The following is an 18669-nucleotide window of genomic DNA, read 5'->3' on the forward strand; positions in this document are numbered from 1 at the left end:
TCACTGAGGGGCAGAGTAGTAAATAACTGAACAGCTTGATTGGAACAATACATTTTTCAAACTTTTATGAGCATTTAAAACAACAACAGTCCATCATTACTTTAAGACATGAAGGTCAGTCAATGTGGAAAATGACAAGATCTTTGAAAGTTTCCTCAAGTGCAGTCACAAAAATCATCAAGCGCTAATTGAAATGCATTCCAGGTGACTACCTCATGAATCTGGTTGAGAGAATGCCAAGAGTATAGCAAAACTGTTATAAAAGGCAAAGGGTGGCTACTTCAAAGTATCTCAAATATTAAATACGTTTTGATTTGTTTAACACTTTTTTGGATACTACATGATTCTATATATGTTATTTCCTCATTTTGATGTCTTCACTATTAGTCTACAATGTATAAAATAGTAAAAATAAAGAAAACCATTGAATGAGTATATATATATATACTGTCTATATATACAGTATATACAGTATATATATGAACGTGGTACCTTAAGCCGTTTGGAAATTGCTCCCAAGGATGAACCAGACTTGTGGAGGTCTACACATTTTTTTGGCTGATTACTTTTGATTTTCCCATGATGTCAAGCACAGGTACAGGTACACCTCCAATTGGCTCAAATTATGTCAATTAGCCTATCAGAAGCTTCTAAAGCCATGACATAATTTTCTGGAATTTCCCAAGCTGTTTAAAGGCACAGTCAACTTAGTGTTTGTAAACTTCTGACCCACTGGAATTGTAATACAGTGAATTATAAGTGAAATAATCTGTCTGGAAAAATGACTTGTGTCCTGCACAAAGTAGATGTCCTAACCGACTTGCCAAAACTATAATTTTTTAACACGAAATTTGTGGAGTGGTTGAAAAACGAGTTTTAATGACTCCAACCTAAGTGTATGTAAACTTCTAACTTCAACTGTGTATATATACAGTGCCTTGCGAAAGTATTCGGCCCCCTTGAACTTTGCGACCTTTTGCCACATTTCAGGCTTCAAACATAAAGATATAAAACTGTATTTTTTTTGTGAAGAATCAACAACAAGTGGGACACAATCATGAAGTGGAACGACATTTATTGGATATTTCAAACTTTTTTAACAAATCAAAAACTGAAAAATTGGGCGTGCAAAATTATTCAGCCCCCTTAAGTTAATACTTTGTAGCGCCACCTTTTGCTGCGATTACAGCTGTAAGTCGCTTGGGGTATGTCTCTATCAGTTTTGCACATCGAGAGACTGACATTTTTTCCCATTCCTCCTTGCAAAACAGCTCGAGCTCAGTGAGGTTGGATGGAGAGCATTTGTGAACAGCAGTTTTCAGTTCTTTCCACATATTCTCGATTGGATTCAGGTCTGGACTTTGACTTGGCCAATCTAACACCTGGATATGTTTATTTTTGAACCATTCCATTGTAGATTTTGCTTTATGTTTTGGATCATTGTCTTGTTGGAAGACAAATCTCCGTCCCAATCTCAGGTCTTTTGCAGACTCCATCAGGTTTTCTTCCAGAATGGTCCTGTATTTGGCTCCATCCATCTTCCCATCAATTTTAACCATCTTCCCTGTCCCTGCTGAAGAAAAGTAGGCCCAAAACATGATGCTGCCACCACCATGTTTGACAGTGGGGATGGTGTGTTCAGCTGTGTTGCTTTTACGCCAAACATAACGTCTTGCATTGTTGCCAAAAAGTTCAATTTTGGTTTCATCTGACCAGAGCACCTTCTTCCACATGTTTAGTGTGTCTCCCAGGTGGCTTGTGGCAAACTTTAAACAACACTTTTTATGGATATCTTTAAGAAATGGCTTTCTTCTTGCCACTCTTCCATAAAGGCCAGATTTGTGCAATATACGACTGATTGTTGTCCTATAGACAGAGTCTCCCACCTCAGCTGTAGATCTCTGCAGTTCATCCAGAGTGATCATGGGCCTCTTGGCTGCGTCTCTGATCAGTCTTCTCCTTGTATGAGCTGAAAGTTTAGAGGGACGGCCAGGTCTTGGTAGATTTGCAGTGGTCTGATACTCCTTCCATTTCAATATTATCGCTTGCACAGTGCTCCTTGGGATGTTTAAAGCTTGGGAAATCTTTTTGTATCCAAATCCGGCTTTAAACTTCTTCACAACGGTATCTCGGACCTGCCTGGTGTGTTCCTTGTTCTTCATGATGCTCTCTGCGCTTTTAACGGACCTCTGAGACTATCACAGTGCAGGTGCATTTATACGGAGACTTGATTACACACAGGTGGATTGTATTTATCATCATTAGTCATTTAGGTCAACATTGGATCATCCAGAGATCCTCACTGAACTTCTGGAGAGAGTTTGCTGCACTGAAAGTAAAGGGGCTGAATAATTTTGCACGCCCAATTTTTCAGTTTTTGATTTGTTAAAAAAGTTTGAAATATCCAATAAATGTCGTTCCACTTCATGATTGTGTCCCACTTGTTGTTGATTCTTCACAAAAAAATACAGTTTTATATCTTTATGTTTGAAGCCTGAAAGGTGGCAAAAGGTCGCAAAGTTCAAGGGGGCCGAATACTTTCGCAAGGCACTGTGTATATATATATATATATATACACACACAGTTGAAGTCACAAGTTTACATACACTTAGGTTGGAGTCATGTATATATTTATATATAAATATATATATACACTACCATTCAAAGGTTTGGGGTCACTTAGAAATTGTCTTGTTTTTGAAAGAAAAACTAAAATAAATCCATTAAAATAATATCAAATTTGTCAGAAATACAGTGTAGATGATGGCAGCATCTGCTTTTCTTTTTCTTTTTTCCATGTCTATTTTTTATTAAATCCTCACCCTGTACTTGCTTCCTGTCTCCCAGCTTCTGTCATCTCAAGACCGTTACAAAGGGTTATTCAAAGGTTCTGCTTTGGGAACAGTTGAAGAACCCTTTTAGGTTCTAAATAGCACATTTTCTTCTAAGTGCATGTGATAATGTCAGTCGAATGAAGGAGAGGTGTATCTCTAAAGGATGTAATTAAATGTTTGTTCCATATGTTCTGCCTAAGTGGGCATTCAGAACAAACATAATCAACATACAATAAAATGTTGTGAATCACCAAAATCACTATTTCTAGGGAGTTACATCACACTGAAATAAAGCTTGCAATTTGCAGAATGTAGCACAGAAAAAAACTGATGTTTCCCATCCCCCTTCCCCTTCCCCTCTCTATCGCTGTCAAATGGTATTATGGAAATGTAAACTACTGCTATCGCTCCAGGTGACAGCTGGAGAGGAAACTGCCTGACTCGAGCACAACCCACACATCACACTAGAAGCTACTGTTTGTAAGCTCTTTAGGAAAATGTTGGTGCTCCAGGATCAAATTGTTACTTTTACATCTGTAAAAAACTAGTTGACGGCGTGCAGGTGGATAGAAATGTTTTTATTTTATCTCAGGCCGGCGCTTACATCATCTCAGAATAAAGTTTCCAGTTGTCTGCTTTCAGGGGCTCCTGTCTGGACCTGTCACATTTCAACTCCATTTATGTCCTGTGCATATGACCATTGACCTATGTCTAATGGCTACATTACATGGTTTAACAGATTTGTAGAAAGGAGAGAGAGTCAGCTGCATGGGGTTTGTGTGGACAGCCTTTGAAATCTGTTCTCTCACAGTAGATGAAAGGGAACTTTACCCACATGTCACTACCTCCTCCCCAGCTCTAGTGCACATCTGGGGTCTGTTCAGAAGGATGCAACACGTTCAGAGAGAAATGTATTATGTAGAACAAACCTGAATGTCTGATATGTAGAATACGGGAATCATGTCAGCTCTATTCATGACATTTTGATCGGCAATGCTCTTTGTTTCACTTCACCTCTTGAGTTTAATGAGGAGAGTGAGGAGGAAGACGAGGAGGCTGGGAAGGAAGATGAAGAGGAGGAGAGTGAGGAAGAGGAAGCCAGCCCCTGCTCTGACTACCTGTCCACCTGTTCCCTCCTCAGGTGCTTCTGCGGCCGTCTGATTGGTCAGCACGTTGGCCTGCCCCCCGGCATCTCCTCCAGTCAGAATGATAAGGCGGAGCGTCTGGTTAAAAATGACAGCCTATCGGAGAAATGGTCTATCAGCAAACACACCCAGCTCAGCCCCACCGACGCCTTCGGAACCATCGAGTTCCAGGGAGGGGGCCACTCTAACAAAGCCATGGTGACCGCTTTATACATGGGATTGAATGATATAACATTGCTTTACATAGACATAGGATTGATAGATAAATAAGGACATACTCACATTAGCATTATCTGTAGACAGATAGGCCCTATCTACATGACTGCAGACAGATATCTTGATGAGGGTTAAAACAATCAGATTCCAATGAGCTTATTAACTGTATGTACTCAAATGTTTTGAACAGCTTTATTGTGCTGTTTTCTATCATTTTAGTCTATATTTTACATTGATTCAATACCAACAAAACGATACCTATTGGTTGTTGGTTATATTATATCAGACATTTCTTTATTTTCTGTTTCACAAATATTTGTCTTACGTACAAGAAAATGCACTGTGATAGGAAAAAAATTCAAGACAAAAAAAGTGAGAAGACATACATTAACATCAAACATACAAATGTATTTCATTTGTGTGTTCATTTGCAGTATGTGCGTGTGTCCTATGACACCAAACCAGAACTCCTGCTGCACCTTATGACTAAGGAGTGGCAGCTGGACCTTCCCAAGCTGCTCATCTCAGTGCATGGGGGCCTGCAGAACTTTGAGCTGCAGCCCAAACTCAAACAGGTCTTTGGCAAGGGCCTCATCAAGGCTGCCATGACAACGGGAGCCTGGATCTTCACTGGTGGGGTCAACACAGGTGGGCTGGGTGGGTGGAGGAATAAACCAGGCCCACTTAGCGGGCTAATAACAACCATGTGCTGTGTCGGTTACCCATTAACCCTATGCTTCTGTTTGTCGCTGCTCTTTTTTTGTGTTAATTGTTTCTTTTAAACTCAGCTTAATCCTAATGCTTACTCTAATCTTAACTGTAACTGCAACGTTACATTTGGGTGTAATCTCGCTGGCGGGTGGTCACCTCATAGGGTTCAAACCCCCGAGTTGCAAGTTCAAACCCCCGAGCTGACAAGGTACAAATCTGTCGTTCTGCCCCTGAACAGGCAGTTAACCCACTGTTCCTAGGCCGACATTGAAAATAAGAATTTGTTCTTAACTGACTTGCCTAGTTAAATAAAGGTAAAATAAAATAAATATGGGAAAGGTTATCAACAGAAAGAGAAGAGAGACAGGTGTGACAGAAATGAGAGAGAGGCGCAGAGATTGGATATAGAAGAGAAAGAATGGGGGAAGACAGATGGTGAGAAACTGAAGAAATAGAATAGAAACAGAGAAGGAAAGAAAAAGAAGGGAGGGTGACAAATGTACGGCGAGGACACAGGGCACAGAAAGAAGTGAATAGTGAGTGTCAGGCAGAAGGTTGAAATGAGATAATAATAATTGATTGGATTTATATAGCACTTTTCTACCAACTAAGGGACCCATAGCGCTTTACATACAGAGTAGGGGGAAACTCACCTCATCCGGCACCTACCTGGGTGATGCACGGTGACCCTCCAGGCGTGACTGGGGGGAGATAGAGGGGAGGAGAGTTTGAGAGAAAGGGGGGGGGCTGATATATACAGTACCTGTCTGTCGCTCTGGGTGCTGTGTTAATGTCTGACTTTATCTTTTAGTAGTGGGTGTATCATGTATTTAAGATCAGTCTATGTATCAATAATGACAGAATGCCTCTCTTTCTTAATCTCTCTGTCTAAAACACATACACATAAAACTCTCACTCACATGTACAATCAATTATCTCTCATGTCACACACATATACACTCTCTCTCTCCCCCTCTCTCTGTCACATATTACAAACATACACTCAGGGGTGATCCGGCATGTGGGTGATGCGCTGAAGGACCATGCCTCTAAATCCCGGGGGAAGATCTGCACTATCGGCATTGCCCCCTGGGGCATTGTGGAGAACCAGGAGGACCTGGTGGGAAAAGACGTAAGTTACAGTGTGTGTGTGTGAGTGCTTGCAAGCGTGTGTGCATGTGTGAGTGCATTCATACATGTGTGCCCATACTGTATTTGTGTGTGTGTGTGTGTGTGTGTGTGTGTGTGTGTGTGTGGACATGCTATTTCTAGGGGGTTTAGGGTTAAGGTTAGAATTACATTAGTAGTTAGGGTTAGGAGCTAGGGTTAGGGTTAAGGTTAGGTTTTTGGGTTAATGTTAGGGTTAGGGTTAAGGGTTAGGGAAAATAGGATTGTGAATGGGACTGAATTGAGTGTCCCCACAAGGTTAGCTGTACAAGACTGTGTGTGCATGTGTGTTTGTGCCTTCTACTGTATTTCTGTGTGTATGGGTGTTTCGGTCTCAAGCAGTTGACCAGAGACTATATATTGTCTTTGACAGTTTATTTTCTAAACATGCTGAGTAAGCGGAACGTGTTGATGATGAATACTTTGTCGTGGTCCAACAGGTGGTCCGACCGTATCAGACCATGTCCAACCCGCTGAGCAAGCTGACTGTGCTCAACAGCCTGCACTCCCATTTCATCCTGGCCGATAATGGGACAACAGGGAAGTACGGTGCAGAGGTCAGACTGCGTAGACAGCTAGAGAAACACATCTCCTTGCAGAAAATCAACACACGTGAGTGGAGCCGGCCCCTGTCAATCACAACAAGAGCCAAAAAAAGATACCTGCACACTGTATAAATGATGACCTCCCAACTTTACTGTATTCACCTATGGGAGAGTGTTTTAATTAAATATTGTGCAAGTATTTTCAGTTATTTTAATATTCCCTAAGTAATTTACACTGCATCTGTTAAATCTGCTGGATGTTGGTACTCTACTACGACCCAATGACAGGCTCGTTCATGTAGACAACCTGGTCAATATTTCATATTCATATTCATGATGGTATTCTGTCAGATTTAGCCTGATGTAATTCTCTTCAAAAGGCTTTGAAACTGGCCCTCTCTATCTTGGAGATTTTTATCCACAACCAAGTATTTAATCACCTGATGACACAGGTGATCATCACCTCAACTGAAGCCAGTAATCCTCCCTTTCCACTTCTTCTAGTGCGTGTGTGTGTGTGTGTGTGTGTGTGTGTGGGTATGTGTGTGTTTCAGAGAGCTAGAAAACCTCAGCAAACAGTCAAAATAGTTCTGCCATGTGTTTCACTGATTCAGAGCTTGTATGTACGTGCATGTACACAACACAGCCACTGCTGGTGTTGAGAGTACAATTAACTTTTTCAAATGATCTCTTAGTGATGGATAAAGTTACATATCGGGACATTATTTTTTTAACAATATCTCTCAATATTATTTTTGAGCTAGTCGGCTGTACCTGCGCAAAAAAACGAAATTATTTTTCCTTCTCTTGTTCTCCGTCTTTAAAAAAAGGAAAATGGTGAGCCAATATGTTTTCAGCACTTTTATTTCCATGACTGATGACTCGTTTTCTCATGGCTCTCTCTTATCCCTCTGCAGCAGACATATGGTAAGTAATATGTTTGGAACATCATCGCAATAAAATTGCAGTATCGAATCGCAATTCGTATGGAATCGTGATACTTAAAGAATTGCAATATATATCGTATTGGCACCTCAGTATTGTGATAATATCAAATAATGACATCCATGGCAATTCTCAGCCCTAATATGTCTATTTGTTAGTGTATCCTCCACAACGGCATTATTTCTGAAGAAGGATTGTGAGCTTGTCTATGTGAGGCCCTTGTCACATCACATTCTTCTACTTGAATTTCCAACGTTTATGGAGCCTGAGCACCACGTTTATTTGCATAAATATAAAATGCACACACCTCGTTGCCGCCACTCTTAAAATAGACTTCTCAATCATTTGAAATGGAGCAAATCCAGAAATGAACCTGCTTCTGAAAACTGTATTTTCCATCAGTTATTTTTAACTAAATTCCTGCTATGATTGATTGTACCTGTCGGCTGGTTTTATCAACAAATCCCTGTTTTCAGGGACACAAATGCTTCATTTGTAAATGATGTCTGAGTGTTGGAGTGTGCCCCTGGCTATCCGTAATTTAAAAAAAACAAGAAAATCGTGCCGTCTGGTTTGCTTAATATAAGAAATTTGAAATGACTTAACAATTACATTTAACAACTACATTTTTAACAATTACATTTACTTTTGATAGTTAAGTATATTTAAAACCCAATACTTTAAGACTTATTAAAGTAGTATTTTTCTGTGCGACTTTCACCTCTACTTGAGTCATTTTCTATTAAGGTATCTTTTAATTTTACTCAAGTATGACAACTGGGTGCTTTTTCCACCACTGCTTGGACTAACAACATGACTTTGACAATTAGAGTGTCGCTGCTCAAACATCATTTAACTTACACCACAGTTGAATGTCTGTAGACCGTCGCTACGACTGTCAGTTTCCTTGTCGCACAGACATGAAAAAAGTTAAAGTCTCTGCGACTGCCATAGCAACCACTTCAAATCCTCCTGTGATGCAGATGATGCAGGAGTTCTAAAATTCTCAGATAAATTTGCCTACTTTATTTTCGACACACTGTGGAAGTAAGCTATTTTCTGTAAGTTTGCCATTACCTTGTAAATAATTATGTTGTTGTGGGTTTCTTTTCCTTTAATAATGAATTAAAAGTAGCTAAAGTTAAGACGTTGTCAGCTATACCCTGGTCATTATTTGAACTGGCTAGCCAGTTAGCTAGCTAGTTAATTAACTAGCTAACAATGAACAAAAACATTGTTTTTAGAAAACTGCCTTTATTTGCCTGGCTTGCTAGGTTGACATTTACTGAATACATTTTTAAACGGATAAGTTTATTGGTGTAAAAATAGAGAAGGTATGCTATTTGGAGCACCGGGCTGATGTCATGCAGAGGCTGTCATTTTATGTTTATATTTTTCAAAACGACAACAACAAGTTTGATGCCGGACGACAATAGAATGTTCATGATGTCGCATTGACAATTGTTTACAGACACGTTGCTAGACGGACTGTAGACCAGACTTTCCTCCTATCTTTATGTACATATCTACCTCATATACCTCGTACCCCTGTACATTGATCTGGTACGGGTACTCCCTGTGTATAGCTTCATTCTTGTGTATAGCTTCATTCTTGTGTATCGCTTCATTCTTGTGTAGTGCTGGGGGAGTTTGGTTATTAAATAACTAATTGTCCGACATCGGTTCAATTACTTGAATTCCAATTAGTATTGTTTTTTTTTGTGAGCCAAACAGGCTATTTCTCTAGAGAGAAATCAAATAACTGACGAGAGAAATCAAGTCAAGAACGATGTGGGATGCTTGGTTGAAGGGAGTTGTAGTTTTCATTAAACTAAATGTTCAACCTAGTTCAGCGCAGGAACTTGGTAATTAATTACAGTGACCATAATCCATTGTGCATATTTTTTCTGTCTCGGACCGAGATGGATACACATTTACGCCTGCTATGTTTGGTTATATACACAAAGACAGCATAGACCGCATGAGAGAGGAATGTACACAATACAACTACGAGAGAGAGGGATAGAGAGTTCGTGAAAGTATGCCTTCTCTACTTTGAAGAGTTGACCAAGGCAGCAAAAGCAGCAGTGGTGTGTAGTCATGGATGCCACAGGAAGCCAGGCTTCCCCAAAAAATGTATCAAGACATACATTTTTTTTAAAATACATTCATTTATCTTTTGTCTCTCTGTGTTTCATAATTTTCCTTCAATTGGTAAGAGACTGAATGTATCTCACAGGAGAAAGCATCCGAGCAAGCGAAACAGCACCCCTCTGTCTCTATACGTGTAGGCCATCTATCTATCTGATGCTGTCTGGTCCATAGCATTTTAGGCAAGGAAGCCAGCGAGCATCTGACCCCCTTCACAAAACAATAAATAATAAATAATCAGTGTTGAGCTAAACTGAGCGAGCTGGTGCACCAAAAAATAAGTGTCAAGGGAAGGCAGCGATGGATTTGGCGTCACTCCTAGCAAATCCCTTTGAGAGCATACGTCATTGACAGATAAACTTGAACTGTTGTATCTCGTTGTGTCCTCCCAGTGGCTAGCTAGCCAGCGAGCTAAAATTGTCCCTTTCCTAAATTATACATGGGTGGAGATAAGGATTTCGACTTGTGGTGTTACTAAATTCTCCATACTGGCCAATGATTACAGTATAACGGTGGTTATGATCCAACCATTAATTCATACATTGTTGTGCCCCTGCACTGAGAGGATGGAAGTTCAATATGTAGCTAGATGTAGTAGGCTGATGTTAACTAGCTTAACGTTGCCCATGACTGGAATTTAGGTTAACGGGGAAGCATTTTAGTCAGGTAGCCTAGGGCATCAAAAAATGTGTGTACCATAAGACAGAGTGATAGACTGTTTCAAAAACATGAAAGAGAGGAGGATGGCATTGGCGTTTCTCTTCAAGTAGGGTAAGTCAACATGTTTTTCTGCTTGCACCTACGTGCACACACACACACACACACACACACACACACAAATCAGAACCATGGACAGCCACATCATATTTAGCCTATGTTGATTGGACTAAATGGTTTTTGGTATCTTTTAGTTGTCACTGTCTCAGACTAAGCAGAGGTGATTTGATGATGTTGAAGTGGTGCTGGAATAGTGGAGGCAGCTCCTGTTTTCTTTGTAACTTGTGGTAACTCTCTGTGGTTCTAAATCAAAAGTTGTTTAGTGGTGTTTAATGTTGGAAACAGTAACTTGCTTGACAATGCTGTAGGTCATGGAACTAACTGTCTGTTACTGGACATGCAATATGCTTTGTGGACTTCACTGGACAAAGCTATGGATAAATGTTTTCTGCCACTGTGTCTTCTTATTGTCTCGGCCTTTAGGCCATATACAGTCGTGGCCAAAAGTTTTGAGAATTACACAAATATTAATTTTCACAAAATTTGCTGCTTCAGTGTCTTTAGATAATATTGTCAGATGTTACTATGGAATACTGAAGTATAATTACAAGCATTTCATAAGTGTCAAAGGCTTTTATTGACAATTACATGAAGTTGATGCAAAGAGTCAATATTTGCAGTGTTGAACCTTCTTTTTCAAGACCTCTTCAATCTGCCCTGGCATGCTGTCAATTAACTTCTGGGCCACATCCTGACTGATGGCAGCCCATTCTTGCATAATCAATGCTTGGAGTTTGTCAGAATTTGTGGGGTTTTGTTTGTCCACCCACCTCTTGAGGATTGAGCACAAGTTCTCAATGGGATTAGAGTCTGTGGAGTTTCCTGGCCATGGACCCAAAATATTGATGTTTTGTTCCCAAAGCCACTTAGTTATCACTTTGCCCTTATGTCAAGGTGCTCCATCATGCTGTCAAAAACCATTGTTCATTGATGCTTTACTGTTGGCATGGCACAAGACTGATGGTAGCACTCACCTTGTCTACTCTGGACAAGCTTTTTTCCGGATGCCCCAAATAATCTGAGAAAATGACTTTACCCCAGTCCTCAGCAGTCCAATCCCTGTACCTTTTGCAGAATATCAGTCTGTCCCTGATGTTTTTCCTGGAGAGAAGTGGCTTCTTTGCTGCCCTTCTTGACACCAGGCAATCCTCCAAAAGTCTTCACCTCACTGTGCGTGCAGATGCACTCACACCTACCTGCTGCCTTTCCTGATTAACTTCTCTGGGATATGTGGAACTCTAGCGTCCCACCTTGCCAACAGCCAGTGAAATTGCAGGGCACCAAATTCAAAACAACAGAAATCTCATAATTAAAATTCCTCAAACATACAAGTATTATACACCATTTTAAAGATAAACTTCTTGTTAACTTCTCTAGGGTAGGGGGCAGCATTCGGAATTTTGGATGAAAAGCATGCCCAAATTAAACGGCCTGCTACTCGTGCCCAGACGATATCATATGCATACAACCGGTAGATTTGGATAGAAACCACTCTTAAGTTTCCAAAACTGTTGAAATATTGTCTGTGAGTATAACAGAACTGATTTGGCAGGCGAAAACCTGAGAGAAATCCATTCAGGAAGTATTTTATTTTGTTGGTTTTGTAGTTTTCTATTCAATGCCATTACAGTATCCATTGACTTAGGACTCAATTTGCAGTTCCTATGCCTTCCACTAGATGTCAACAGTCTTTAGAAATGGTTTCAGGCTTGTATTCTTATAAATTAGGGAGTAAGACCAGTCTGAATGAGTGGACCCTGACGTGTCACAAAGCTTTTTCATGCGCAATCCCGAGAGATTGCATTTCTTGTTTACCTTTTATATTGACGACGTTATTGTCCGGTTGAAATATTATAGATCATTTAGGCTAAAAACAACCTGAGGATTGAATATAAACATCTTTTGACATGTTTCTATGAACTTTATGGATACAATTAGGATTTTTTTGTCTGCCTGTTTTGACTGCGTTTGAGCCTGTGGATTACTGAAGAAAACGCGCAAACAAAACTGAGGTTTTTGGAGACTTTATTGAATAAATGAATGTCTTCTGAGTGCAATCATATGAAGATCATCAAAGGTAAGGGATTAATTTTATCTCTATTTCTGAGTTTTGTAACGCTTCTGCTTGGCTGGTTACTGTTTGTAATAATTTGTCAACTGGATCATCTTCTCAAATAATCGTAAGGTATGCTTTCGCCATAAAGCATTTTTAAAATCTGACACCGTGGTTGGATTCACAAGAAGTTCATCTTTAAACCCATGTAAAATATGTTTTGTTTTCTGAATTTTTATAATGAGTATTTCTGAATCTCACTGGATGTTGGCCAGATGGGACGCTAGCGTCCCACATACCCTAGAGAGGTTAATCCAGCCACAGTATCTGATTTCAAAAAGGCTTTACGGCGAAAGCACACCTTGCGATTAGGTCAGCGCCTAGCCACAGAAAAACATACAGCCATTTTTCAAAGAAGGAGAGGTGTCACAAAAGACAGAAATAACGTTAAAATAATCACTAATCACTAACCTTTGATGATCTTCACCTGATGGCACTCCCAGGACTCCATGTTAGACAATAAATGTGTGTTTTGTTCGATAAAGTTCATCTTTATGTCCAAAAACCTCATTTGAATTAGGTGTGTTATGTTCAGAAATGCATTGTCTCAAACAAACATCTGGTGAAAGTGCAGAGAGCCACATCAAATTATAGAAATACTCATCATAAACATTGATAAAAGATACAAGTGTTAAACACCCAATTAAAGATACACTTCTCCTTAATGCAACCGCTGTGTCAGATTTCAATTTTTTTTTACGGTAAAAGCACACCATGCAATTATGTTAGGTCAGCTCCTAGCCACAGAGAAACATACAGCCATTTTCCAACCGAGGAGATGTGCCACAAAAAATAAATAAATAGCATTATAAATATTCACTTACCTTTGATGATCTTCATCGGAATACAGTCCCAGGAATCCCAGTTCCACAATAAATGTTTGTTTTGTTTGATAAAGTCCATCATTTATGTCCAAATACCTCCTTTTTGTTTGCGCGTTTAGTACAGCAATTCAAATGCACAATGCGCGAGCACTTAGTTCAGACAAAAAGTAAAAAAAGTTATATTACAGTTCGTAGAAACATGTCAAACGAGGTATAGAATCAATCTTTAGGATGTTTTTATCATAAATCTTCAATAGTATTCCAACAGGACAATCCCTTTGTCATTAGAAATGAAAGGGAACGCAGCTCGCTCTCACGGCCACGTGTGTGATTTAGCTCATGGCATTCTGCCAGACCTCTTAGTCAAACAACTCGTATCCGCTCCCCCTTCACAGTAGAAGCCTAAAACAAGGTCATAAAGACTGTTAACATCTAGTGGAAGCCTTAGGAAGTGCAATATGACCCCATAGACACTTGTATATTGGATAGGCAAAGACTTGAAAACCTACAAACCTCAGATTACCCACTTCCTGGTTGGATTTCTTCTCATGTTTTTGCCTGCCATATGAGTTCTGTTATACTCACAGACATCATTCAGAGTGTTTTCTATCCAAATGTACTAATTATATGCATATTCTAGCTTTTATGGCTGAGTAGCAGGCAGTTTATTCTGGGCACCTTATTCATCCAAGCTACTCAATACTGCCCTCCAGTCCCAACAAAGTTAAGCTCTGTACTGGTGGTGCCCCGATCCCACTTCTGAATCAACTTTAGGAGATGGTCCTGGCGCTTGCTGGACTTTCTTGGGCACCCTGAAGCCTTCTTTACAACAATTGAACCACTCTCCTTGCAGTTCTTGATGATCCAATAAATGGTTGATTTAGGTGAAATCATACTGGCAGCAATATCCTTGCCTGTGAAGCCCTTTTGTGCAAAGCAATGATGACGGCACGTGTTTCCTTGCAGGTAACCATGGTTGACAGAGGAAGAACAATGATTCCAAGCACCACCCTCCCTTTGAAGTTTCCAGTCTGTTATTCGAACTCAATCAGCATGACAGAGTGATCTCCAGCCTTGTCCCCATCAACACTCACACCTGCGTTAACGAGAGAATCACTGGCATGATGTCAGCAGGTCATTTTGTGGCAGGGCTGAAATGCAGTGGAAATGTTTTTGGGGGATTCAGTTCATTGCATGGCAAAGAGGGACTTTGCAATCCATTTCAATTCATCTGATCACTCTTCATAACATTCTGGAGGATATGCAAATTGCCATCATACAAACTGAGGCAGCAGACTTTGTGAAATTAATATTTGTGTCATGTGATCTCCAGCCTTGTCCTCGTCAACACTCACACCTGTGTTAACGAGATAATCACTGGCATGTCAGCAGGTCCTTTTGTGGCAGGGCTGAAATGCAGTGGAAATGTTTTTTGGGGATTCAGTTCATTTGCATGGCAAAGAGGGACTTTGCAATTAATTTCAATTCATCTGATCACTCTTCATAACATTCTGGAGTATATGCAAATTACCATCATACAAACTGAGGCAGAAGACTTTGTGAAATTAATATTTGTGTCATTCTCAAAACTTTTGGCCACGACTGTATATTTCACGGTTGCAAGGCATATGAATTTACAGGTTATAGAGTAAACAACACTAAATGTTTTGTACGCTCAGTGTATGGCAGTCACTGCTCTGGTTTTTATCCTGTCAAACAGAAAAGGCCATGACTCTAGCCCAGAGGCTGAGATGGCACCCACCAATGGCGACTGTGAAGTCAACAGGAAGCAGGTAGAGTCTTGCAGCCTTTGTCCATCCTGTCATGTGACTTATGGGCTTCCCTTTGTCATCCTATGCCTGGGCTCATATAAAAGGGGCTGGGGAGGCAAAGGGACGCCTATTCGTCAAAACAGCATCTCAACTGGACATTCATAGCGTAATTAACAGCATCCTAACATACAAACCATCCCCAACCAACTCACCATCCCCAAACCAAGCAGTATACTATCCACAAACCATTCCCAACCATCCATGAATTAACAGCATCCAAACAGACCATTCCCAAAATAGACCTTGATTTCGGGCTTTATGACGCTCGTTCGAAGCCTGGATGCATTTAATTCATTAAGTTGGAAAAGCCAACAGCCAGAGCATTGAGTCACACTGTTGGTTTACTGCTCATTGATAGTACCAGGCTCCTATTATTAGGGCACAATTAACAAAACATAATGAGTGTTTCTTATTGGACAAGCTCCCATAGTACTTCCCCATTTCAGATTGTTGGCTTTCATTTTGTGCTTAATGAATACCACCCAAGGCTTTAGACGGCGCACCATTCCTTTATTGGATTACCTGTCCACAGTCAAGAAACAAACGCATACATTTCTCTCTCAGCAGGGTCCCCTGGGATACCACAAGGTTTCTCAGACAAAAGAGGATACTGAAATAAGAGTAAAACATCATTTTAGTTTGAATAGCCACATATCGGAATGAAAGGAACACAGAGATAGATTTCAATGATCTACCCCCGAGCTCTCGCCCTCCATCAATGGCAAATCTGAACATAATTACATCCTCCTGATTCCTGCTTACAAGCAGGAAGTACCAGTGACTCGCTCAATACGAAAGTGGTTAGATGACATGGATGCTACGCTACAGGACTGTTTTGCTAGCAGAGATGGGAATATGTTCCGGGATTCATCCAATGGCATTGAGGATTATACCACCTCAGTCATCGGCTTCATCAATAATTGCATAGACGACGTCGTCCCCACAGTGACCGCAGTGACGTGTTGAGGTTGAAAAACACAGCAGGGTTTCAGTTCTTGACACAAACCGATGCGCCTGGCACCTACTACCATACCCCGTTCAAAGGCACTTCAATCTTTTGTCTGGCACATTCACCCTCTGAATGGCGCATACACACAATCCATGTCTCAATTGACACAAGGCTTAAAAACCTGTTTCCTCCTCTTGATCTACACTGATTGAAGTGGATTTAACAAGTGACATCAATAAGGGATCATAGCTTTCACCTGGATGCACCTGGTCAGTCTATGTAATGGAAAGAGCAGGTGTCCTTAATGTTTTGTATACTCAGTGTATATGCGTCAGCCTACTAATTATACAATTGTAAAATAGGCCCTATTATATGTCAAAATTAAAATCTGATTCGCTAGCCTATAATTGTAACTTTGTAGGCCACATGTCCTGCACCAGCATTGCATTCTCTCCCAGCTTCATGGTTTGAACGAGATTTGTAATTCTAGTCCATATGACACAGTATAATACACTACAGAACAGTAATACAGTCCACACTCAAAAATATTATTTCATCTTCATGCTCTCATTCTCAAACTGAACAGGACATCAGTAGGCTTAGTTCCACACGCACAGATATGACTTTATATATTTTTTTTGCAAATTGACTCGCCTTCTGAAGTGCCACCGTACACGGCACAGTCATTTGTTAGGAAGCACAAAAGGTTTTACATCAGCAAGAGCAGGGAAGGTCGTGTCCATTGCAGTGTGTAATGCAGTGTAGCTTAGTTTTTTTTATACATACACCATCCCAGTAGCACAAAAACTATTGGAAATATAACTGTCCCTGTTTTTCTCTGAGCATGCTCTTCAAATAGGCTAGGCCTACGGCCTAAAGTATAGGCTATGGATCATTTTATTGAGACCACACAAGGCGCACTTGATATTGCGTTCCCAGCAGAGACTCAGGGAGGAGGGACATCATCGGGAACACATGAGATACCATAATAAGCAACTAATTCTCAAGCCTTGAGCAATATGACATTTAATTGATAACAAATTGCATGACCATCCCCTGGACAAAGAAAACAAATACTAAACGCTCCCCCTGACTGAAATGTAAAAAGCATGACCCTCCACAATTTTCCTGGGGGTAACTATTCTGTAAATTTCGATCTCTCCCATACTAATCTCAATGGCAGTGTGTTACACAATACCTGTCATAATTTTGCTACTGAAAACGTAAGAGTGTAAGATTTCTTGTACCACACTGTAGTAAACTTGGTGAAGGAACGTTATTTCAGGTGAGTTATATCGATTAACATTGTCATGGATATTAGGAGATCTTCACATTGTGTTTCACTTGCAGACCCAAGCATCCCACCGCAATGCCGACGCGTTTTGAACAACTCACCTCTTTTATGCGTTGTGTGTTTGAGATGCAGACTGTTTGATTCTTGGATTGGATTTATGCATTTCTTCTGCAACCATTAGTCTGTGTGATTAACAGGGGCTGAGCTACAGCGGTGTTTGTGAGACCAGGGAGGATCCCAAAAATAGTTATTCTCACAACAACATCAAAAAAGTCTGTAAAGTCAGAACGGTTTGAGCTACAACCTATTATTATGAACCATCTATGAAAAGCTGAGACTCTCACGGACACGTACATTCTATGAGGCTCACAAGCCACACAATAGTTATTGGAAAGTAAGAGATTCTTCTACATAGAAGATCATAGGAAATCCCAGGATGTGTTTATAATATTGTAATAAGCTCACATAGTTGCTGTCACGAACTCAACACACCACACATTTGTCACTGACTAGTTGGATGTTCATTTCACACCAAGCAAACAATGTCTCTACTCTTCTGTAGCATACTTATTCATACATTGTTTATTTATTAACATTTGTCGATAGAACTCATGAATGCAACTGTTCATGTCAAAGTATTTCTACTAGTAGCCCTGGTTGTCCTGAAAATAAAAATGGTAAAACACTTCAATGTGAGGCTAAATATAGTATGAGGGCAGAGCATGCAGATTAATGAAAGTGGGGAATTTCAGGTTTTTCACTGTGGGAGGCCGGGGACCAATGGAGATAAGTCAAGGAAGAAATTGGCTCCTAGTAGATCTAATGACTAAAACATTCTCCTCACGTCTCTCCTGTAGCTTAAACTAAAACAGTGCTTATTTTTCAGTGAATACTCCCTCCCACTGCATATTACATGAGGCTGTTGCCTCGTGTGCTATTGTCAATGAATATCAAAGGGACAGCTCAGCTCAAGCTGAGGGTAAACAGAATAAATGGTTAGAGACAGGGCTTTGGGTGAAGTGCTGTTTTTAGTGGCTGCGGCCAGTACATTCACATTCCAGATTAGATACGGTACATGCTTCTCTCCTCCTGACACTGTCTGGCAGCAGCAAGAGATGCAAATATCCCTGACCAGCTTCCTCTAAAAACAACTGCTCCGGGTCAAC

At 40.4% G+C, this 18669-nt stretch overlaps 1 protein-coding gene across 1 annotated transcript in view; it reads left to right on the forward strand.

Annotated features, from left to right (window-relative positions):
* LOC139389305 (transient receptor potential cation channel, subfamily M, member 3) overlaps nucleotides 1-18669 on the forward strand; it is a 286121-nt gene that overhangs the window by 152864 nt on the left and 114588 nt on the right. Inside the window, 4 exon segments of the mRNA XM_071135930.1 lie at nucleotides 3976-4177; nucleotides 4630-4843; nucleotides 5914-6038; nucleotides 6514-6685. Coding sequence (XP_070992031.1) covers nucleotides 3976-4177; nucleotides 4630-4843; nucleotides 5914-6038; nucleotides 6514-6685 — 713 coding nt within the window.

Source organism: Oncorhynchus clarkii, chromosome 30 (assembly GCF_045791955.1).
Source record: "Oncorhynchus clarkii lewisi isolate Uvic-CL-2024 chromosome 30, UVic_Ocla_1.0, whole genome shotgun sequence".
NCBI lineage: Eukaryota > Metazoa > Chordata > Actinopteri > Salmoniformes > Salmonidae > Oncorhynchus > Oncorhynchus clarkii.